We start from the raw sequence: 25,258 nt of genomic DNA on the forward strand, positions 1-25,258 counted from the left end.
AACTACATTTCACTGGAACAATAGGTGTCTCGAAAACACATAATACAAAAGAAGACAGAAACAAAAAAGAATACACAGTTCTAATTTTTATAATTCAAAGACAGGTAAAAGTAATACATGGTATTTTCAAGTCAGAAGAGAGGCTACCTTGAGGGGCTGGACAGTGACTGGAAAGGGGCTCTCAGATGTTGGTATTCTTGAGCTGGGTGCTGAGTGCACAGTCAACATTCACTTTGAAAATTTATTGAGTTTTATATTTATGATATGTGCACTTTTCAGTACTTGTGTTCTACTTCAATCAAAAGTTTATTTTTTAAAAATGAGAAACAGGAGTTCCCGTCGTGGCACAGTGGTTAACGAAACCGACTAGGAACCATGAGGTTTCAGATTTGATCTCTGGCCTTGCTCAGTGGGTTAAGGATCGGGCGTTGCCGTGAGCTGTGGTGTAGGTCGCAGACACGGCTCAGATCTGCTATTGCTGTGGCTCTGGTGTAGCTCGGTGGCTACAGCTCCGATTAGACCCCTAGCCTGGGAACCTCCATATGCCATGGGAGCATGCCCAAGAAATGGCCAAAAAAAAAAAAAAAGAGAGAGAGAGAGAAACAATCCCAAAGAATGTTTGAAAAGCACATTCACTCTCATTAGTAACAAAATACACTCGTATTTAACAAAGGCACTATTATGGCCAATTAAAGATGGTAAACAAGTATTTACTGAGCCCCTGCTATGTGCCAAGAAGTATGTTACTACTGATACAAGACAATTTACTCCTTAGTCTCATGGAACTACAGCTGAAAATTCTAAAAATAAGGAAGGAAGGAGGGATAGAGGGAGGGTCCAAAATGGGGAAGAAGACTAATAATGCCTTTTTCATCGCAGCATAAACTGATACAATTCTTCTGACAAGAAATTTGGTACTACATATCATGATCTTTAAAAATATCCACCTGCTGTGGTGCAGCAGGTTAAGGATCCTGCATTGTCACTGCAGCAGCCTGGGTAACTGCTGTGGCACAGGTTTGACCCCAGCCCAAGAACTTCTATAGTCTGCAGGCTTGGCCAAAAAAAAAAACAAACAAAAAACAAACAAACAAAAAAACCAAAAACTATCTGCTCAATTAATTATTAAAAATTAGGATGCAAAACATGTATCAATACAACGACCACAAAATTAGGATGCAAAACATACATCAGTATGATTCTACTATGGGAAAAATCTATGCACAGAAAAAAATGAAAATACACATCAAAATGTGTTTTCCTTTTTAACGCGCCATTGCCTAAAGATCTTTAGTGAAGTCATATTATAAAAAATGAACCAAACACAATTTACCATCCAATACCAAAATGCATTTTATATACTAGGCATTTTTCTGTATCCTTCAGGGTTTTGTGTTTTGTTTTTTTGTTGTTTTTTTTTTTGAATAAGTATATTTTCGAAAGGAAGCCTAATGAAAAAGCAAATCCTGTTTAAAAATAAATCAATAGACCTTTTTCTTTACGACAACCTAAGTGTTATCCCTACGCGGTTATGAGAAACATTTTGTGAGAGTTGAAATCCCACAAAGTGAATATCTGACATGAGATTTTTCTTTACGATGATTTTTAAAAGTATCCACTTTCTCTTAGAGATTTGTTTGGTCATAAAAGGCCTAGAGGCAGATAGATATAGAAAGGAATGGCTTTTCAACAAACTCTAACATCATTTTCTAATAAGTTTACTGCTATGGCTCCATTATAAAATCATAGAAGCATTCACTTGAAAAGAAAAAAAAGGGGGGCCCTCGATAAAATAAAACTAGATTCCAAAAGAGAAAACCTTTTGAAAGCATTTTCCAAACAAAATAAACATTAACGATAATACTAAAAATATGATTAACACTATCCCAAAATAAAGATAAGCCCTTGGGACTGAGTGAACTGAGGGAAGGGTACCGAGGACAACCTCTGGAGGAAAAGCTAAACTAGAGTGGGTAGACAAGAAACCAAAGCCACAGAGGATGAGTCAGAGAGCTAGAAGAAAAGTAAGGCGAGCTCAGCCGACAGACAGGGCCAAGAGCCCACATTGGGGGGAGACTAAGCTAAAAGGTGTCCACTGGTTTTGGCATTTTGGAGGCTGGCTTTGGTGTCAGCAGCTGTAGCAGGGTAGGGGTGTCACAAAAATAGAGCCAGGCTGTGAATGGCCCAGAATCTGACAGGCTCAAGGCAGGGTCCGGAGGCATGGGGGAGGCAAGGGCTCCCGGCCCCAGGAGGACCAGACATGAGGAGGAAAGCATGAACAGAGGCCTGAATTTCTGAAACTGCTGCTATGTGCACATGGCAGACAGCTCACACGATGAAAAGCTCCCCAACTCAAACCGTAAACCACAGATTTATCGCATCAGTATTTTTTTTTTCTCCCATATCACTCAGTGGCCTGAACATGGAAGAAGAAAAGACAAATGGTTGAAATAACATTTCCATGGAAGGAAAGAGGGGCACAAGGGGCACAGGCCACTAGAGCTGAGACAGAAGTCGGAAGACAGGACTTAAGCAGGAAAGTAAAGAAAGGTAGCTGCACACAGGGAGAGAAAAAGAAGATTCGAGCAGAAGCAAAGGGCATAAGGGAACAAGAGGCTGGAAGTATAGTCAGATGTCACCAGAAAGTGAGATATAGGAAAATGAGATTCCAGAGATGAATTCTCTTTGATGGTGAAGATTTTGCAAACGAAAAGCATCCAAAGGCTTTGTTAAAAACAACCATTTTTAAAACACTAAATATAATGCCTTAACTCACAGCTAGCCTCTTGACAAAAATTTTAAAGTTGTTAAAATATTGCTTTAAAAAATATAGAAGTCATATACTTATATATTTTTAATTTCATAAAAGATATACTATTACTATAAAATGAATAAACATATATGTCAAAAAATAGGAAAAAACCACCAATAATACAACTATCTTAATACAACTACTGCAATAATTTTAGCGTAATCATATTGTTTATAAAATTTTATAACTGTTTTCTAATTAACTATATGCATTTTAAGCCACATGTATTTTTCCATATTAATTTTAATATTTGCATGATATTTTACCAAGACTCAAAATTTATAAATCAATTCTCCCACTGCTCATCTAATTTGGGGCTACCAGAAATTATGGTGTGTTTTACATGTATAATTTTACATTTTCAAGCCTGACCTGAGAAGTAGATAATTAAGTGTCTGAGGCAGGAAAGCTGTCCCTAAAGACTGAAAGGAAAATGGCAGGCTTATTTTCAGATGCACTCTCTCACCAGGTCACTGACAAGCCAAAAGATTTACCTGGAAGAAATCTTACAAAACGTGGCATGAAATGAAATCTTGGGCAGCAGGGAGGACTATCTTCAAACAAAGGACCTAAAGCAAACAAGTGAAAGGAAAGAAAAAATAAATAAAACTGCCTTAGGAAACAAACACTGCAACTTAATTCCTGAGATTTATGATAACTACAAAAAAACACCACCAGAAAGAGGATCGTAAAAAACAGTGCCCCTCCTTCTCCTCAACAACTAAATCCATCATGTGGTAACTGCCACAAACATCCCATGAAGACTGCAGTGAGGAGACTACCCAAAGTAAGAGAAGAATGGAAGCCTCAAGGATATATGCGATATATTATATATACGGTAAATCTGTTTTTAGAAATTCAAAGATAGACTTTGTTATAACTCAATTATTGCATGATATATAATATGTTGGTGTTTTCATTCCACTCCATTTTAATCAATATAACTGGGGAAAAAAAAAAGAGAGAAATACTATTAAAAACTTGGTTTGAAAAGCCATTCATCAATATACTGTTCTAAAAATAAACAAATGTCTGCTGGAATACAGGCATTTCCAAAAGAGTGAATGATTACTCAAGAACCAAATATCAAGTTTTGAACTGACGTAGCTCAGAGTGTCTGTGTGTGTTCCGAGGGCTAACTATAGAAAGTTCTGTTTTAATAAACTGTCATCTTGGAAGAAGTTCATTACAATAAAGTTCAATGGATTTAAAATATTAACTAATAAGATTTTCCCCAATGCACACAGATCAAGGTAGTTACTCAACAAACTGATACCATCTTCTCAGTTAACAGGTAATGGTAATCTTCAGTAATGGACACTTACCTCATACTAAAATAAGCTCCATAAGAACTTATTCATGTCAAATGATATTCACGTCAAACATTCCTATGTATAACACAATTTTCCCTGGGCATTTCAAAAGAGGAATTTCAACTATCATTGAAATTAATACCCACTCACTTCTATAAGAGTTCTCACATATGCTATAACATTCTTTCTTCAAGGAGCCTTCCACTTTTCTCTAAATCCTATTATTTACCTTTAAGATTCCAGTCATATAATTCCAAAATATCTCTGAATAGGAATAATGAAAAGAGTTCGAGTCCTTTCACACAAAAATTCTGAAAAATAAAGCAAAACCAAATAACTATAGTATGCAAATATATATTAACTGGAGGTTCAGCTTGTTCTAGTCAAGTGTCTTAAAAAAGTGTCTATTGAGGAGTTCCCATCGTGGCGCAGTGGTTAACGAATCCGACTAGGAACCATGAGGTTGTGGGTTCAGTCCCTGCCCTTGCTCAGTGGGTTAACGATCCGGCATTGCCGTGAGCTGTGGTGTAGGTTGCAGATGCAGCTCGGATCCCACATTGCTGTGGCTCTGGCGTAGGCTGGTAGCTATGGCTCCAATTAGACCCCTAGCCTGGGAATCTCCATATGCTATGGCAGCGGCCCAAGAAATGGCAAAAAGACAATAAAAAAAAGAAAAAGTGTCTACTGAAACTATAATAAAACAATGTAGCCTCCTAAAAAGTTTGTCCACCATCCTATAATGGCTCATTGGCTTGAGACATTAATGAAGTAGGCAACGATGCCATTAGGATGTTTAAGAACATATGAACTTGGCCCTTTCCAACATACAAATAAAATGATGTGAAACTTTAAAAAATTAAAGTCATGTTTATGTCATAATTTTCTAACCAATTAGAAAACATATTAGAATCTCCTGTGGCCTTCTAGTTAGTTCAAATTACACACTGGGTGGCCAGCTCAGATAGGATTATCCTCAGCAACCCCACCTTACCCCTTCTCACCTCCACCCCACAAACACACCTAGAACCACTATTTAGAGCGACCATGAAAAGAGGTCTCTGTGCTAAAAAAGTTCAAATTCTTAATGAAGGCAAACAAAGGGCTAAGAAAAACTAGAAAACTTTGTACTAAAATGTCTGCTGTAAACAAGCTTAACAGATGATATATTTGCAAGTGAGACTTGTCTCATAATTCTTCCTCCTACTTGTTTTGCTCAGGGTTCATAAATCACCCTGCGTGAGATCACGCCAGAAGTCATAAACTTTTACAATAGCAAATGGAGGCTTATGACCTCAAAAATCAAAAGGAAGCAAAAAAAGCCCTTCTCAGCTGAACAACGAAAAGGTGGCCCTTTCTCTTTAATTCTTTTTGAAAGACAGGTGGAATTAACAGGACTTGCCCAGAATGAAATAGGTGCAAACTAAGCATGCGTGTCATGCTCATCAATCCACCTCGGTGCTCCACTGCCCTCAACAGAGCCTCACGGTTAAACAAGGTTTGCAAGAGGAGCCAGGGGCTCAGGAAATCAACCCCGACTCCAGCACCACGTTAAGTACACAAGCTTGTTTGCTGTCTAGTTGTTATTTCTTAGTGTGATTTGTTGTCACCACTAAATTCAAGATCAGGCAATGAATCATTCTGAGATTCACATTAATCTTGCTTTGGAATTTTAAGCCTCTTGCATATATTTAGATAAATCTGCTGCTGAGCATCGGCAGTGAAAAACAATTAGGAAAAATATGTAAATACATGGGAAGAAAAATGAACCAAGCATTGATCTTGTCACTGGAGATAATGAATAAGATTATTCCAACGGTTATCAGATTCAGTTTCACTCTTCTAATTTCCTCTCTGATAATGACCAGTAACCAAAGGCTGTCCCCTGTCCAAAACAAACTAAAACAGATGTAAAGTTACTATCAGTAGATGCAAGACGAGGAGAAATGGGTTCAAACACAGGTTAATAACTTGGAAAACTCCCCAAATTTTAACCTTGCTCCTAAAGCTACATCTGACTACAGCTACACCTGATTGGTCCTTTCAAGAGTGCATACAATACTTCAAGGGTATTCTTACAGCAAAAAGCCAGAGCTAGCCAAGTTCAATGCTTTAAAGATATACATATGGAATAAACAAAAGAGTAAACTACATCAAGCTGTTAAATAATCTTCCCTTACCTCAGGCATCATCTCTTCGATGAAATGAATCGTGTAGTCTATATTGAATCTAATTACTTTACACAGTGGAATCTGCAATAAGAACAAGGAGAGGTTCAGTTTCAAAACACCTTCCTGCGCTCACACTGTACATGTGTTTGCTGCCTGACCCAGAAGGCCATGAACCAAATAAGAAATTTTCACCTTAATCTAAGTTGCTAACGATATTGCACATGAAGCTTGACCATAACTGTGGGGTTTTAATGGCAAGAACCCAGCTGGCCCAGCCTCTACAGGATACCTGCATCATGTTGGTGCTTAATTAACTATTAGCAGCAGCAACACAAACATGACAAGAATCTATTAAAACCAAACATATAGCCTCTTAAGAATTAATAAAACCACAATTAAATACTGCTTTTTCTTGGGTTTTTTAAATCTTTCAGAATCTTCGGCTCTTTAGGCAGAGCAAGGATAACAGGCAGACGGTTCATCAGTTCTAGATGCATAAGTCAGTGAAGTACACACAACTGTTGCTGCCTCTCTGACTCTGGGACAAAAGCAATCATGGTAATAAAAATAATAATAACAGCTAACACTCACTAAGCTAGGTACTCCTCTACTACTTCACATACCGTCACTTGTGTAACCACCCCTGTGAGAGAGGTACAACTACTCTCCCCATTGTGCAGTGGAGGAAATAGATGCCATCATCAGGTACTTTGCCAATGGTAACTGGCAGCTGGTGAATTAGAAATTCTTGCTCTAGACTCTAGCTCTAAGCCACCAGGATATCCACCTCTCATTACCTATTCTAATACTCAGGGTACGCGTGAAAATGAAGGGAGGCTTAGATGAAATAAATCCACATCTGTCTTGTTTCACCATGTATCATCAGACATTAGCCTAGTGTCTAGACTTAATAGGTTTTCTGTAAGTATATTTTTGAATGAAGGAAGAACAAGAAAGGGAGGGTGGGAGGTTATTGCAGTGGCTTGGCTGACTAGCTGGGGAAAATAATAGGCTCAGAAGCCCTAGAGATGTGTTAAGTAGGCTTTTCTGGCCGCTCAATCTGTCCATAACAAGATTTTACACAGATGTAATAGTTTTTACAAACCATAGCAATCAGAAACAAATTTTAATTCTACCAGCAAAAGGAATGGTGAGGAAAACAAAAATAGTCTTATAATGCCATCTGCTGGAAATCTTTTTCTCAGAAATGAAGTTTAGCTCTTTGGTGCTTTTTCTTTTCCCTTACTCCCTCCCTCCCTTCCTTTTTTATTTTCTGAAGGACAACAGCTAATTTGGGTGAAATTCATAATTAGCTTTAACGAGAGATCCATTTTCAGCCTTCTTGTGGTAATCAGTTCGAAACCAACTACAGCGACATGCTAAGGCCACTATCATCTTTAAGTTCTTTCTTCCTACAATCATTTAAAAATATCTGGAGCTCTGTCATGACTCAGGGGTTAACGAACCCAACTAGCATCCATGTGTACACAGGTTTGATCCTTGGCCTTGCTCAATGGGTTAAGGATCCAGCGTTACCATGAGCTATGGTATAGGTCACAGACGCAGCTTGGATCCCAAGTTGCTGTGGCTGTGGCGTAGGTCAGCAGCTGCAGCTCCGATTCAACTCCTAGCCTGGAACCTTCCATATGCCGTGGATGCAGCCCTAAAAAAACAAAACAAAACAAAACAAAATTGAGAGCTGTAAATTGGTACAATTACTCATATTTTTAAAATATTGATTCTGGGTGTTCCCGTTGTGGCACAGTGGCGACAAATCTGACTAGGAACCATGGGGTTGCAGATTCGATCCCCGGCCTCGCTCAGTGGGTTAAGGATCCAGCATTGCCCTGAGCTGTGGTGCAGGTCACAGACGCAGCTCGGATCCCACGTTGCTGTGGCTCTGGAGTAGGCGGGTGGCTACAGCTCCGATTAGACCCCTAGCCTGGGAACCTCCATATGCCGTGGGATGCGGCCCTAGGATAGGCCAAAAATAAAAAATGAAAAATAAAAATAAATAAATATAAGCCAACTTAAAAAAAAAAAAGGTAAGGATCTAAAAGAGGAAACAAGGCATATAAGTTAAGTATAGATTATGATACAGGGTAACTTATAAGTGCAATTAAAAACAAATATGCAAAAAAGCATAATGTGAAACAGAACTAAAGAAAAGATAATATGTGAATTGACTCTTCAAAGCTGGGAGAGATTTTCCAGGTCATCCAGAAAATTAAATTGGGGAAGATCAGGGATAAGACAAAGAACAGGGAGCCGGGGGAAGAACTGGTCAGTCCTGGGTAGTTCCTCAGGAGTGAAATACATGGAGACAGAGAAGCAAGAGGAAGTTTGACCTGTATTTTGCAGACCTTACAAGCCGTGTTAAGGATTCAGAGCTTATCCTAAAGGCAACAAGAAGTCATTCAAGTGCTTTCAGTGAGAGACCACCAGTTTACAAGGGTGGGTTGCCATGTAAACAGGATGGGAACAGCTTATAGGGGAGCAAAGCAAGAGACCAGAAGACCAGACTGGAGTCTAATCAAACAGTCCAGGAGCCAAATGAAGAGAACACTAAAGGCGGGAGGGAGAATTTATAACATAGATGTGACAGAAATACGCAGTGTTCGGATTTCCCGTTGTGGCTCCGTGGTTAATGAATCTGACTAGGAACCATGAGGTTGCGGGTGCGATCCCTGGCCTTGCTCAGTGAGTTAAGGATCCGGTGTTGCCGTGAGCTGTGGTGCAGCTCGGCTCGGATCCCGCGTTCGACTCCTAGCCTGGGAACCTTCATATGCCACGGGTGCGGTCCTAGAAAAGACAAAAAAAAAAAGAAAGAAAAAGAAAAAAGAAACACGCAGTGTCCATTCTGATGTGGGAATGAGAGAGAAGAAGGAATAAAGGATAATTTCTAGGTTTCTGGACTAGGAAACAAGATGGATCATAGTAGTATTTTTTTTTTTTTTTTTTTGTCTTTTTGCTATTTCTTTGGGCCGCTCCCAAGGCATATGGAGGTTCCCAGGCTAGGGGTCTAATTGGAGCTGTAGCCACCGGCCTACGCCAGAGCCACAGCAACGCGGGCTCCGAGCCGCGTCTGCAACCTACACCACAGCTCACGGCAACGCCGGATCGTCAACCCACTGAGCAAGGGCAGGGACCGAACCCGCAACCTCATGGTTCCTAGTTGGATTCGTTAACCACTGCGCCACGACGGGAACTCCATAGTGGTATTAATATAAGGAAATACATAGGGTGTTCTCTGAGTATCCTAAACTCAATATGCAGAGAAGATGACAAGTTCAGTTTCATACAGGTTGAGGGTGAGGTCCCTAAGGGGACAATAAGGTAGTTATGTCCCTCTGAGGCATCTGAAATGTGAGTGTGGATCAAAAAGCCATATGTCACAGCTCCAAATATTAATACCAGAACACATATGGGAGGAAAAACCGTGATGTGGCTGCATTAGTCGGGGAAAGAAGTACCAAGGAGAGAAAGAGATCGTCAAGAGAGAAAGAGCAAGAGTATAAAACTTCACTCTTTACCAAAAGCGACTCTGCTGGCCAATTTATGCAAGAGAGGTCCTTTCCCCACATTATTTCAACTAAAATCACTTTGGGGGATTTCTTCTTTGACCTCTTCTCTTATATACACTTTATTTTCTTTGGAGTTCTCATCCATACAACGAGAGCCCTTCTCAGACAGACAAATTTGGAAAGGCAGAATCTCCTTTTCTATTCAAACTTTCATCTCTCTCTCTAAGACCCAAAGAGAATGCATCATTTTCCTACATACTGGGAGCTCAGGTGATTGAGAGCTCAACTGGCCAATCAAGTAATACAAATGCCTCCTATCATTTCTTAAAACACATTTAATACTAACACTAACCCTTAACTCATCCTACCAAAAATAAGCAAAAAAAAAAAAAAAAAATCCTCCCTAAACAGTTACATCTAACTCTACTGTTTCCAGGCATTGAATTACTAAATCCAGGGCAGTGGGGCCACTGGAAATGGAAAGCCAAGTGATGCAGGACGGAAATGATTATGGGGCCTCTTTGTGCTTCTGAGGACAGGATAAGATATACATATATCTAGGTATCTTTAGCTGTGTTATCAAAGTCCTTAGTTAGTATTGTAAGTAGTAACAAATGTACCATATAAAAGTATAAAACTCCCAGAATACTCTATACTTAGCCAACAAGGCTTTCGATCCACCTCAACTCAAGAAGACCTTAAGAGAACTTGTCGGAACAGGACTGCGTTGAGATTCTAACATCACCATCAATTTGCATGCCTTTCTTGCTGATGTGCTCTCTCTAGCAAAGAAATGAATCAGAACAGTAAAGCGATTTAATAATTCTTTTTATTAGGAGGCTATTTCAAATTCAAGAGGCCTTTGATGGATCTAATTCCTATGAACTATACAACACGGCTTAAAACTCGATTTATTTTATCAACATCTCTAACGCAAATGACAGAGCTTATCTTATTACAGAGTTAAGTTCTCAAGTTTCAAGAACTTGAATATTTATAAAAAATAGATGCTGAAGACAGGAATTTTTCAGTCCAAGGTTTTATTTTACATCAACAGTAACAACTGTAATTAATCTATTAGCACTAGCAGCTTCTCAGTGCCAAACCTTGTACTGAGGAACTTTAACAAAGCTCAAAGAATCACCCATCCAAAGTCACTAAATACTGAGAATTAAAGAAAAAGAAGAATTAGAAGAAAGATTCAAATCCGGGTGGGTCTGACATCATATCCAAAGCAATAAGTATTAATATATACTGTGTACTAAACATCATGATAAATACTTTTCATGTGTCATTCATTTTTTTATAAAAGTCAATAAGATTGTCACAACTAATACCTTTGTTTTATAGATGAGAAAATCAGGGTTTATAAAAACTGAAATGTCCAAGCACACAGCTAGTAAACAGAACTCACTAATGTTTAAACTATGCTCTCTCTGAAGCCATACTGCTTTCCTTCTTTAAAGTGATCCTAAAAGTTAAAATGAGATCTGGAATTAATAGGTAATTTTAGAATATTTCCACAACAACCAATTTTTTTATTTGCAAGCCCTCTGAGAAATAAAGAAAGAAATGTATTATGTTGGGGTAGGGGGAGTTGAATTAGATGACTTCCGAAGTCCTTTTCAATATGGGCAAAACATTCTCTGACAAAAATCATACAAATGTTTTATTAAGTCAGTTTCTCAAGGCCATAGACATAAAAACAAAAATAAACAAGTGGTACCTAATCAAATTTATGAGCTTTTGCACAGCAAAGGAAACCGTAGAAAGAAAGAAGAAAAGACAACCTACAGAATGGAGAAAATAATTGCAAACAACGCAACTGATAAGGACTTAATTTCCAAAATATACAAATAACTCATACAATTCAACAAAAACAAAAACAAACAAACAAAAAACAATCAAAAAATGGGCAGAAGACCTAAATAGACATTTCTCCAAAGACAACATACAGATGGCCCACAGGCACATGAAAAGGTGCTCAATATCACTAATTACCAGAGAAATGCAAATCAAAACTACAACGAGGTATCATCTCACACTGGTCAGAACGGCTATCATTAATAAGTTTACGAATAACAAATGCTAGAGAGGGTTTGTTATTCGTAAACCCTCCTACACTGTTGGTGGGAATGTAAGTTGCTACAACCACTATGGAAAACAGTATGGAGGTTCCTCAGAAAACTAAAAACAGAATTACTGGGTTTTTCTCTGTTTTTTTTTTTTCCCCACTTCCCTGATCAACTTGGTCCTTTGACTAAAGTTTTTCTATAGATAAAAAGGCAAGTAGAGGACATGATGGGGGTCCTGCTCAGTTACACAGGGCCCTGCAATAAACCTTTTCCATGCTCCAAAAAAAAAAAAAAAAAAAAACAGAATTACTACATGATCCAGGAATCCCACTCCTAGGTGTACCAGGACAAAACTCTAATTCAAAACGATACATGTACCTCTATGTTCACAGCAGTACTATTCCCAATAGCCAAGACATGGAAACAATCTAAACGTCCATCAACAGATGATGAATTAAGAAGATGTGCTACATAGATACAAAGGAATACTACTCAGCTACAAAAAAGGATGAAATAATGGCATTTGTAACAATAGGTATGCAACTAGAGATTCTCATATTAAGTGCAGTAAGTCAGAAAAAGAATGTCAAAATACCCTATGGTATCACTTATATGGAGAATCTAAAATACGGCACAAATGAACCTATATACAGAACAGAAACAGACTCACAGATATTAAGAAAAGACTTGTGGTTGCCAAGGGGGGTGAGGAGAGGGAGTGGGATGGACTGGGAGTTTGGGGTATATAGCTCCGAACTATTACATTTAGAATGGATAAACAACAAGGTCCTACTGTATAGCACAGAGAACTATGTCCAATTTCCGGGAATAGACCATGACTGACAATAATATTTAAATATTAATATTTAATATTTAAAAGGTCCTACTGTATAGCACAGAGAACTATATCCAGTTTCCGGGAATAGACCATGACTGACAATAATATTTCTGCCTTTTTGCTGTACAGCAGAAATCGGCACAACGTCGCAATCAAATAAATAAAGGCTTTTCCAACTCTAAGACCATGAGATCTGGGGTAATATAGGGTTTGAGTGCCTAATTGAGACATTAAAAAAAGTAAGAAAATAAGAAACCTTCAAAATGCAAAAATTTCCTAGTGCTTTTTCATAAACGTTGTTTAAGACTAGTTCAATATATAATTTTGTAACTACGTATGGTGACGTATGTTAGACTTATCATAGTGATCATTTCATAACATATACAAATATCAAATCATTACATTGTACACTTGAAACTAATATTATTATACATCAATTGAAAAAACAGTGCAATATTGTACTCTTTTCTATATTATGGTAGATGTAATATGTATTATCAAATGCATTTATTCCTACAATGTAATCACCTCAAAGAAAATTCTCTAGGATAAAATATACTGTGGCATAAAGAAAATCTCACTAAAAAATCAACAGATTTTAAATTAGTTTTACTACCATAGAATCATGTCTACTAATAAAAAATAGTATTTTAGAAGGAACAAGATTAGGCAAAGAATCTATTCTCCAATGGGACAGAATTTCATGTTTTAAGTAAACAGTACTACAATAACTTTTCAAATTGCAAATGCACTTTTTTATAACCAAACCAAGGATTAAAGAACATTCCACTTTAATTCAAAAAGTTCTACGGCAGCATCTGGACTGGCTCAAGGATACCGCTACACTTCCTTCCTGAACCACCAGTGAATTCCACTCCAGGTCCAACTGCAATACAGAATAAGTACGACAATTCCCAAGACTGCCAGCTTTGAGGCAGAAGGATTATGACTCACAGATACAGAACTTCCATTTGAACTGATTACCAACAAAGCAGCCTTAACGCCTGAATAAGAAAATTGTGGATGTCAGACAAAATTGTCTATGTCAGACAAAGTCTCTTAAAGAAGCTCTGTTTCTCGGATTCAAAAGCAGAAAACTGGAGCAGAAATTAATTCAGGCTCCAGATATCCTGAACAAGCACTATTTCTTTACCTATTGCTCTGAGACTAAGTAGTAGCTTCTCCTTAAAACTTTCCAACTTTCTTTTGAAGGACACCCAACCCAAAATAGCTTTGACACATTACTCCACAGTTTATCCTTCTTTTTCAATCTTTCACACTCTCAAAATGTTATTCTGACACATGTTTACTTACACCATTTAATGTGGACCAAACCTGTGACTCATTTGCACAGATGTCATACTCCCACCTGACACACACTGCTGCTGACTTCCTGCAGCTCAGGCAGAGGGACACAAAGTAACTGTCACTTAGCAGTTAGATGAAAAGAAATTCAGTTTGACTTTTAGAAAGAAAGAATGAAGGGAGGAGAGGTGGCACAGGGAAGGAGAAAGCAGCCCATTAGCACATACTTACATTGGTCAGGGGGGCGTGTGCAAACATAGAAAATCCTTCAAAGATATACTCATGATCATCATATTCGATAACAGTTGGCCTGTCAGTCTAAAAGCAAACAGAAAGACAAAGCATGAACAAATGACATGATTTGCATGTGCAGAAACCCATCGGGACACAAAGCGACCAAGAGGAGAAATGTATGGACTCCTATTGACATTTTCCCAAACACCAGGGAGAAACTTCATATAAGAGTTTAATTCTAGCTAAAATTCTCCTGCTTGGTGGAATTCTCTGGCTTCAGTAATATTTGTATACTAGACAATCAAGAATGTTTATTATAAGTGCCATAAAGAAAAAAAGGGCTACATGGCTTCATTTTCTAGGAACTTGTTTTATTTAATCTCACAATACTACCATCTCTATTCTTACTGAACTATATTTCTGAACTAACAGAATTCCTAACAAGAACAAGATAATAACACAGTCGAATCAAAGCTCACAGTAGAGAAGACTCGGTATCATGACAGTCAAGACCAGCAACAGCCTGAAGGGTTCTGAAAGGCCACAGGGTGCCAGAAACTCATCCCTTCATCACTCCATTCCCAGACCCTCCAAGGAGATGCCAACTCATCCTACTCTGTAACAAATCAACTCCTGCGTAATATCAAAGATCTCAAGTAGCTGAAAACTAATTAAAACATTCAATGTTGATCTAAGCACAGAGACTCTCTTCTTTATGCCATTATTATAGCACACCATTTTTAATCTTAAGCCAGAAGGTAGTAATAATGAGAGGAAACCAAAATAAAAGTCATTATGATAAAGGCCAATTTTTTTGTGCCATGCCTGCAGCATACAGATGTTCTGGGGCCAAGGATCGAACCCAAGCCACAGCAGTGACAATAAGCCACAGAAGTGACAAGGCCGAATCCACTATGCCAGCAGGGTACTCAATAAAGACCATTTTTATCAGCACAAAAATATTTTTAAAAGAAGGAACATTTAAGAACTAAATCCATATTTAGACTATTCACATTTTAACCCATTTATACACATAGAACCTTTTACTTTTTTTTTTTTTTTTTTTGTCTTTTTGCCATTTCTAGGGTTGTTCCCACAGCATATGGAGGTTCCCAGGCTAGGGGTCTAATCGGAGCTGTAGCCGCCAGCCTGCACCAGAGCCACAGCAATGCGGGATCCGAGCCATGTCTACAACCTACACTGCAGCTCACGGCAACACTGGATCCTTAACCCACTGAGCAAGGCCAGGGATCGAACCCACAACCTCACGGTTCCTAGGTGGATTCATTAATCGCTGAGCCACGACAGGAACTCCAGAACCTATTCACTTTTTTAAACAAAAGACATCTGATTTTGTTAGGAACTTACTAAAAAGTTTGTAGGAGGTGAGACTGTAATTCGATAGTGGAAAAGTCTGCCAGCATTGTTGGTCATAGGACGACAGGGCTTGATGGCCTACCAGAAAAAAACAAAAATGACTTTAAGAGTAAAGTAGCAAAATATTTTTATTTAAAAATAAGACTACTTTTTTTTTTTTTTTTTTTTTTGTCTTTTCTTGGGCTGCTCCCATGGCATATGGAGGTTCCCAGGCTAGGGGTCCAATCGGAGCTGTAGCCACCGGCCTACACCAGAGCCACAGCAACGCGGGATCCGAGCTGGGTCTGCAACTTACACCACAGCTCACGGCAATGCCAGATCCTCAACCCATTGAGTGAGGCCAGGGATCAAACCCGAAACCTCATCGTTCCTAGTCGGATTCGTTAACCACTAAGCCATGACCGGAACACCCAAGACTGTACTTTCTAAATTCACATCTTACAAAAAAGATTTCTTTGTGTTCCTTCACAAACTGGTAGGAAAGAACTGTATTCACTTTACCGTTAACTAGATGGATAAAAATGGGCAAGCTAGTCACTGGTATCCAACACATTTCCTCTCATGTGCAATACAAGGGGTTTGGACAACATATAGATCAAATTTCCATGACTATCTTCCTTTTATTTGTAAAATAACACAAGAAGTGACCTTTGGCTAACCTCCCAATAAACAAAACAAACAAAAAAAAAAGTGCAAGAAGAATAATCTCAGAAGTAATAGCAGTAGGTTTTAATAGAGAGGGGAAAAGAAGTGAAAGGATTAAATATGCTGAGTAAAAACAGGAGGAGCCAAGAGACAGTGGAACAGAACATGTGCGGAGCTTAAGACAGGACAAGGAAAAGAGCGAGCAACAGAGGCATCAGTGGAATTACTAGGTATGAAGTGATAGAGACTCCAACTGTCACCTCCTTCAGGACCCGTGTCAACTGCAGAGCCCCTCACCTGACATCAGGTGTGCAATGAGTGAGGTAGAGGTATAAACACCCAGCCACTACAGCTCACCTTGAATTGACAATACTCATTTCTTGGATCACCACCCGGTTGATGGGGGGATTTGTTGGTTGGGGCTGACCCATAGTCCAACTCATCCATTTGTCCAGTTCTGCTAATGCCCTCTTCCTTTCACAGGTGAAGGTCCCTAAGAAACAGCATGCACCCCAAACTTCATCTTAGCATCTGCTTCTGGAACATCCAGTGTGTGACAGTTGGTACCAGAAGTGATCCAAGAAAGCAGGAGATCAGGAGGTTTTGGAGCTGAACCACTTCCGGCCAACTGGCAACAGGAACCCATCACGGTGGCAGGTGGAACACATGGCCCCAGGCACCAGCTAACACACCAACTGAAACTTTCAAAGATGCTGCACTGGGAGGCTGCATCAATGGAAGCAGGTGCAATGCACCATGTGTTGAAGACTATGACAGACTGGCAGCTGTTTGGATAATGGGATGATGGCTATGGCTAAAGCATCACCGGTGCTCTACCATGTTCCTCACACTTGAGTGTGATCTCAGATTGCTTGCTCTCCACGCCCAGAGTACTGATTCAGCAGCTGAGCCCAGCTGAGACTCTATTTCTAACAAGTCCCCAGATGATGCTGATGTTATTCAAAAGGCCTCACTTGGAGAACCGCTGATCTACAGACATGTAGCAGTAGCAGAGGAGGAAGGGCAGCTGGAAGCCAGGTACAGAAGACAGAGAGGCTCCCATCACCTACAGTGAGAGGTCAGAGAGCACCGGGACCAAGCCTGGGGCCTACCTGTCAGAGTGAGTGGATCTTAAAGACTAATAGCCATCCAAGTGGGTCTGTTATACCAAGGTCAGGGATGTGGAAACCCAGGATGAGGACAGGGGAGTTCTGACGGCCCAGGTGGCCATCCCTGTCTATTAAGAGCAAGCACTCACCTGTCTGACAATGAAAGCCTTTGAGGGCAACATTGTCCTCGCCCCCAAGCCCCACTTCTCTGCACCCATCTGCTCTCCTTGTCATTTCACAGCATAACTGGTTTCATATTTCACAGCTGGGGAGGTGCTAAGAGGAGAGATTATGTCCCAAAGGAGCTATAAGGATGGGAGGCACAATACGTGTCAGCAGCAGGAGTGCACACAGGCTCAGATGCTGGGAGCGCTCCATCGAAAGGGCCAGGACACACAACTGGTTAGGGAAGCCTGTACTGACTTGGGAGCATTCAGGATTCAAGGACATCAGGAGATGTTGGGAACTCCCCACTAAGACATTTGCAGAACAGATGCTGACTCACAGATATTGGAAAACTTATGGTCTCCAAAGGAGACAGTTTGGGGGGTGGGGAGATATGCTTGGGTTGTGGGATGGAAATCCTATAAAACTGGATTGTGATGATCATTATACAACTACAGATGTGATAAATTCATATGAGTAATTAAAAAAAAATTTTTTAATTAAAAAAAGACATCTCCTAAAAGCATAAAGAAGTGATGGCCCACACACACTGAGTAAAATACCAAAATTGCTGTGAAAGACAAAGGAGGAAGGAATTCAAAGATTCGAGGAAATGGGCACACTGGGATGGTTACAACATCTACGACTGGAAAATATTCTAGATAATCAGAGCCCATGGGAAGGCCCAGAGGACATGTCTGTGACCAAGGCCAAAAGGTGCTGGTGAAGGGGCACCAATATCACTAGAAAGGTCAGCGGTGGCCTCCTCTGCAGGCCAGGCTGACTATAAGAAGTGGCCAAGCACAGAGCTTGCTACCAGCAGCATGGATGACAGGACTCTGCAATGAGAGAGGCCAGATGATGGGACTAATTATAAGAAGCCGGGTCACACAATGATCATTATGACCAGCAAGATCGAAGTAGCAACCAAGGGGACCTGACTCACATGGAGCCATGGAAGTGCTTTTCACAACATGGTATTCTTAGGTGCAAAATAAATGAGTGGCTGACCAGAGTACTGCTTTAGTCTGTACCAATGGAAGAAATCAAGAATCAGTAAGAGAGAGACTGAAGGAGGGTTGTTCCAATAAACAGTCATGATCCCTTGCCCAGGGCCAGACCTGATCAAGTTACTGGGCTGAAGTCCACTGACTGAACAGGTGGCCAGATCCCAGGAGAAGGGCCCTGCAACACTATTACAAGCAGAAGTAGTCACGACAGTGTTGTCCTTCCCATAGAGGCCTATGGCCGTTTTGCTCAGATAACTGTACACTGGCAAAAGAAGCCACACAGCCCAAGGAGGGTTGGACACAGTATCTGCATTGACACTTGGAGACTGGATATTTCATCCTGGTATTCCCCGTTAGAGTTGGGGATATGAAGCCAAGGCAATACACAAAATCTTGGTCAAGGTCTGGCTTACAGTAGGTCCACTGAGTCCCCGGATCCAGCCAGTGGTCATTTCCCGAGCCCCCAAATGTATCACTAGAATTGACAAAATTAGCAGATGGCGCCATGTCACACTAGGTCCTTGATCTGTGGAGTAGGAGCCATCAAAATGGGAAAGGTCAAGCAGAAGCCACTGAAATTACCACCACCACCATCCATGAGCATCAGAAACAGTATGACTCTGGGGAGAATGCTGGAGGTAAGTGCCACCCTAAGGATCCAAATGACATGGGGATGACTGCTCTATCATATCTCTGTTTAACTCATCAGCCTGGACCCTAAAGAAGCCATGTGGATCCTGGAGGATGACTACAGACCACCACTAGCTCCATCAAGCAGCAACTCTTGATTGCTTCTGCTGTGCCAGGTATTATAGCAGAGTTAGAGCAAACTGATATGACCTCAGGTACAAAGTGTGCAGCAACTGATTTGCTGAATGTATTCTTTCCTATCCCAATCAGAATGAGGACCAGCTCTGATCACCTTTGCCACTGGGTTGTGTTAACGCTCCCACTCACTGTCAACACAGTTCAGTGCTCTTGACCTTCTGGCATATGCAGAACATTATACTGCTCCACTGCATGACTGAGATTGTCACATTGATCAAGTTAAAAGCTTTGGTAAAAATGTATACACTCAAGGGTGAGAGATTAAACCCTGCAAAGATTCAGGGCCTACCACAGCCACCCCATTTTTAGGAGTCGGTGGTCTGGAGAGTTCCAAGACATCCCGAATCATTGCATCTTCCACCTCCCACAGTGAAGAAGGAGGCAGGATTCCAGGAGGGCCTCTTCAGGCTCAGGAGGCAGCACAATGTTACAGCAGCTCATTTAGAAAGTGGCACCAAGGGCTGTGGCTGTGAGTGTGGCTCAAGTAAAGGCCTAGGCAGTTCCAATCTGCAGCACAAGCAGCCCTGCTGCAGGGGGCCATACAACTCGGCAAACCCTACACTGTTGGTGGGTAGAGAGGCTGAGAGGGGTTTGTGGCCACACTGGGAGAATCACAATGCTGGTCTCTGGGGTTCTGAAGCCAAGCCATGCCATCTATCGTAAAGAATTACATGCCTTTGAAAAACAATGCCTGGTGTGCTATGGGCCCTGGTAAATATGGAAGGCATGGCCCAGCGGTAGCAAACAGACATGGGGCTGAAACTGCCCATCATAAACTAGGTTCTGCCAGTCCCACCCAGGTATAAATTTGGGTGGGACCAGCAACAATCCATCATAAGATGGAGGGGGTACACATCCAGAACCAAGCACACACAGAAGTGGAGGACATACACAAACTGCGTGAGCAGGGGGCCCACCCCTGTTGCACCAGCACCCCCGCCTCAGCTGATGACTAAGGACAGCAGGATGAAAGCAGAAGGAAAAGCAGAAGCTTGGTTTGCAAATGGGTGAGTCAGAAAGGGGGTGTAAGCCGAAAATGGACTGTGCTGCAGCCTCATTCAGGGACGGCTTTGAAAGACTCCCAGTGGATGGAGGTTCAGGCGTTGTACCTGGTCACCCACTTTGAGTGGAAAGAGAAGTAGCCTGAGGTTAGACTATGCATAGATTCACGGCAGAAGCAAGTGGCCATGCCTGCTGGTCAGAGGCCTAGAAGGAAAAAGATGGGAAGATCAGGGATTAGAAGGTCTTAGGGGAGAGACCTGTGGGTGACAAACAGGGGAGAGAACGCCAATCTCTCCACCGCATGTGGGTGTCCATGGGAAAGCACCTGCCACAGAAGACATACTAACCTATCAGCTGACAGAATGACTTGCCCAGATGACACCGCCCAGCCTCAGTCATCAGCCACCCAGAGCTGAAACGCTGAGGACATAAACGATGTGGTCACAGTAGCAACAGACGGAAGCTTCGCATGAGCCAAGCAGCATGGGCCCCACTTACCAAGGCTAAGCTAGCAAAGCTGACTGCCACCACCCAAGGTCCAGCTGGCCACTTACAATGGCCAATCCTGGGCCCCCAAAATGGCACCATTCCTTGAGGAGACCAACCTGCCACTTGGTGGAATGGTGACCACATGGGCCCCATCCATCATGAAGGGGCCACAGGAATACACATGTACTCTGAGGATGGGGTGGCCTGTCCGGAAGCCCTCAGCCAGCACCACTGTCCCCAGATCTCCCTTCAAGGGAGGGCTTGCTGCCTGGCGGTGAGGAAAGCAGTCAGCACACAGGCTGTAGCAATGGGCTCCATCAGGGTCAGCCTGCACAGCAGAACGCCCCCCTCCCAACCGAGCCCAAGGTTGTGCCCTTCCTCAGGCAGCTTGTTCTGGGGACAGAGGGAGATGTGGGCATGAAGGCCTTTCCAGCCCCATGCAAGACAGTTCGGACAAGCCCAGCTTCAAAGGTCCATCACAGGTGGACTTCTACCTCTGCTCAATCCCTACTCCACACTCTTCTCACCTGATCCCTGTCAAATGTCTCCACTGCAGCCCTAACTTCAAAGGCCCCTGTCTTCAGAGACTCCAGCCTGAGGTATGGGCATGGACAGTGGCAAGGTGCAGATCCCACCCACAGGCCCTCACCACACTTGCCAACGCTCAAACAAGGCAAAAGCAAGTAGTTCAAACCAGCTGTCACCATCTCATAGTCTTCAGTCACTGTCTTATAGTCCAGTCTGACTACTGTTAGGGTCCCAAACAAGTTTTAAATAGAAATTAAGGATTTACATAAATTACGCTTAAACATAATGTGCTGAATCACAAGGTGACAATCCTGGGATCAGTAACAATAGTTTCTAGAAAGAAAAGATAACAGGGGAGAAAAATGAAGGAAAATAACTGAAAGGGAGTAACTCTATAAAACTCTATGATATAAAAAGTATCCAGCTCCATCAGGCAAACGTATCTGGAGGGTCCCTGAGGAGTGTGACACTGGTAAAACAAGTCTGTGTGCTACTCACAGCTGAGTGGGGACAAAAGACAAACAAAGACTAACAAAGACAACGGTACACACTCTAGTCCCCAAGGAAAGTAGACAGGTGCCTGACAGAACCTCAGTAAGATCGTTTCTCCAGGGTGATTCACAACCATTTATAATGAAAACGTGAAAAAAATATTACAATATGTACTAGTTTAGGACACTTAAAATAATTTTTTAAAAAGCTCAAATTCACCTTGCCAATTTTAAATAATGAAACTTTCAAACTCTTAAAAGTTTCCTTGATAACATTTCCCACCCCACCCGCAAAACCCAAGTACACTTCTTCTCCAATGATCAGTAACACAGACTATTAGGGAATACAAGACGACTACTTCCATGGTGTTATTTCATTTATGGGGAAAAGAATAGCAACGGCATCTGTCTACTTCTGGCTTCTCAGCGCTGACAAATATAATAACCGGAACCAGTTACCTCTTCTCCGGGATAAATGCTGTGCCTGATTCCCGTGCGTCTCGCTTTTGCGCTGCATTTGCAGAGTGGGCCATCATTCATCTGTCAGAAACAGAATGTAATTCGTTTTTATTGGGGGGAAAATCCACTCCATGCACAATGATGCCTCGGAAACTGTGGGTTTTAATGTCATGAGTACCGAAGCTCTGAAGAGGCTGTCACAGTTAGAAGATTAAACGGATGTTCCAAAACCAATAAAGCTGCAAACTGTCTATATTGTCTGATAAAGGCAAACGGTATGACAGCGCTGAATCCCCAACTTATTTGTGCAGCCAAGCAGAAAATATCAGTGTCAGCACCCGGTTTGCCCCCATCTTCTCCTACCACTTTCTAGTATGTTCCTCCTATTCCTTATTTCAGGAAAAATGACTCTTTCACAAAAGGAGAGCCTATTTTATATTCCGAAGGAACACACAGAATGCTTTGAAGGTGACCTGCAGATTAAATGTTTTCAAAAGAGAGACCTAAAGGTATCTGAAGCAAAGAGAAGAAAATGCCTACTAGAACCAGAAAAACTTTCAACACTAATCAGATGAGTCTGTGTCTGTTTTTTCACCTGAATTCACTTTACTGCCATGAATGCCACTCACCTGATTCAATAAATGAATGATCCTGAATGCCTCTTGGATAGAAAGATGCTGGCTAAGCGCTGTAGGGGGAGGGAGGGGATGCCTGGCTGAGGGTCTATACAGACAAAGAATTGTTCTTCTAATTGTGGTTGTACGTGCTGCTGAGGCGAGCATGAGGAATATTTATTCTTGATGGGAGAGATATCACACATATGATATGCTTAGTATGTTTAAAGAAAAAGGGGGAAACGTCCAGGCTTCAAGGGGTCAAAATGTGAAGGGCTAAACAGGACAGAAAAAGAAGATGGCTTTTCTACACATGGCACCAGCACGAGAGAAAAAAGAAATCCTTTGTTATGCTCCAGGGACGTGAGACCCATCTAAATGGGATGGGTCATATATGTGAGTGAGAAGACCAAAAAGGCAGAACTGGGGTCAAAATCTTAAAGCGCCTTAAAAGCTAGTGTCATGAGTTTAGTCAATACAAATGGTTAATATGGAATCAAAAAGGAGATCAGAGCATCTGTCTGGAGAATGAGGAAGTAGAGTTCCATTTCTCACTTTCTTTGTATTAATTAAAATATATATATATGACACATATTATGAGATATATATATATATCCTAATTAAAATATATATTTATATATATGATACATATTATGAGATATATATATATATATCCTAACACACATATTTCTTTAAAATTCTAGAGATTTTTAAGTCACTGTTACAATGTTTCCAATGAAAATGTCTCAACAAAATTTTGAAAGAAATATTAAGGCAAAAAAACTATAACTCTCTTTATCCTTTTGGGAAATCTACAGCTCCAGGTGGTACAGCAGAGGAATAACATGGCTACCTAAAAAAAAGAAAACTACATTAAGATATTATTATCCAAGGTACCAGCTGGCAAGTAGAGATGTGATGGGACACCCCCAAAAGTCATAACACATTCTTAATGCTGGGCACAACTTGCTGTGATGAAAAATGTGGAAAAAAAATCACTCAGCAGTCACTAATTTCCAGGGAAGCAGAGAGACATCCTACGCTCCTGTCTTTTACCAAGGTTTGGGCCCTGACATGGATCAGCCCTTTATAAAGCTCAATTATACAGAGGACGCAAAACCAAATCCAATAAACAGAGTGCTGAGACTATGAATAAGACCCTGGTAAATCTCTGAGAGGAATAAGAACCCACAGAAACCTAGGGATACACTTCTTTTATTTATTTTGCTTTTTAGGGCCACACCTGCAGCATATGGAGGTTCCTAGGCTAGGGGGTCTAATGGGAGCTACCGCTGCCGGCCTACACCACAGGCACAGCAACGCCAGATCCAAGTTGCATCTGTGACCTACACCACAGCTCACAGAAACACCAGATCCTTAACCCACTGAGTGAGGCCAGGAATCGAACCCACAACCTAATGGTTCTTAGATTCATTTCCGCTGAGCCATGAAGGGAACTCCGGGATAGGCTTCTTGATATGAGAACAACAGTTCATTAAAAAGACCTTAAACAAGGTAAGGGGAGTGACTCCTAGTAGACACTGGATTTCTTTTAGGGAACACAAGAATACTCTAATATTAGATTGTGATGATGGCTGCATAATCCTGTGAATACACAAAAAAAACCACTGAATTAGATGTTTTAATTGTGTAAACTGTGTGGTATGTGAATTATAACTCACTAAAGTTGTTTAAAGAGATTATGTACATGATTAATATATCAAAGTAAATTTGAAAATGCACTGACAGGGAGTTCCCGTCGTGGTGCAGTGGTTAACGAATCCGACTAGGTACCATGAGGTTTCAGGTTCCATCCCTGCCCTTGCTCAGTGAGTTAACCATCCGGCGTTGCCGTGAGCTGTGGTGTAGGTTGCAGACATGGCTCGGATCCCCCGTTGCTGTGGCTCTGGCGTACGCTGGCAGCTACAGCTCCAATTCAACCCCTAGCCTGGGAACCTCCATATGCCGTGGGAGCGGCTCAAGAAATGGCAAAAAGACAAAAAAAAAAAGAAAAAAAGAAAAGAAAATGCACTAACAATTAACAAGCATTGCTGCTCAATTCCCAGAGAGCAAAAGGGACCACACAGTGCCTGTCTGTCAGGCATTCTAACTATTAATTCTACCAAGAAAAAAAAATTTAGATAGCTGTCCCCTCATAAGAACCAGGAGAAGAACATTCCAAATAATATAGAAGGGTTTGAATTTATTTATAAAATATAAATTTTAAATTATCTTTTTATAGGGATTTATTTTATTATGCCTGATAACTTCA

General features: G+C 41.0%; 1 protein-coding gene across 1 annotated transcript in view; it reads right to left on the reverse strand.

Annotated features, from left to right (window-relative positions):
• Positions 1 to 25,258, reverse strand: part of DROSHA (drosha ribonuclease III) — a 120,260-nt gene that overhangs the window by 72,744 nt on the left and 22,258 nt on the right. Inside the window, 6 exon segments of the mRNA XM_021077126.1 lie at positions 3,307 to 3,381; positions 4,355 to 4,436; positions 6,303 to 6,374; positions 14,267 to 14,353; positions 15,638 to 15,724; positions 22,373 to 22,453. Of these exon segments, the coding sequence (XP_020932785.1) occupies positions 3,307 to 3,381; positions 4,355 to 4,436; positions 6,303 to 6,374; positions 14,267 to 14,353; positions 15,638 to 15,724; positions 22,373 to 22,453 (484 nt within the window).

Source organism: Sus scrofa, chromosome 16, assembly GCF_000003025.6.
Source record: "Sus scrofa isolate TJ Tabasco breed Duroc chromosome 16, Sscrofa11.1, whole genome shotgun sequence".
In the NCBI taxonomy this organism is placed as follows: domain Eukaryota; kingdom Metazoa; phylum Chordata; class Mammalia; order Artiodactyla; family Suidae; genus Sus; species Sus scrofa.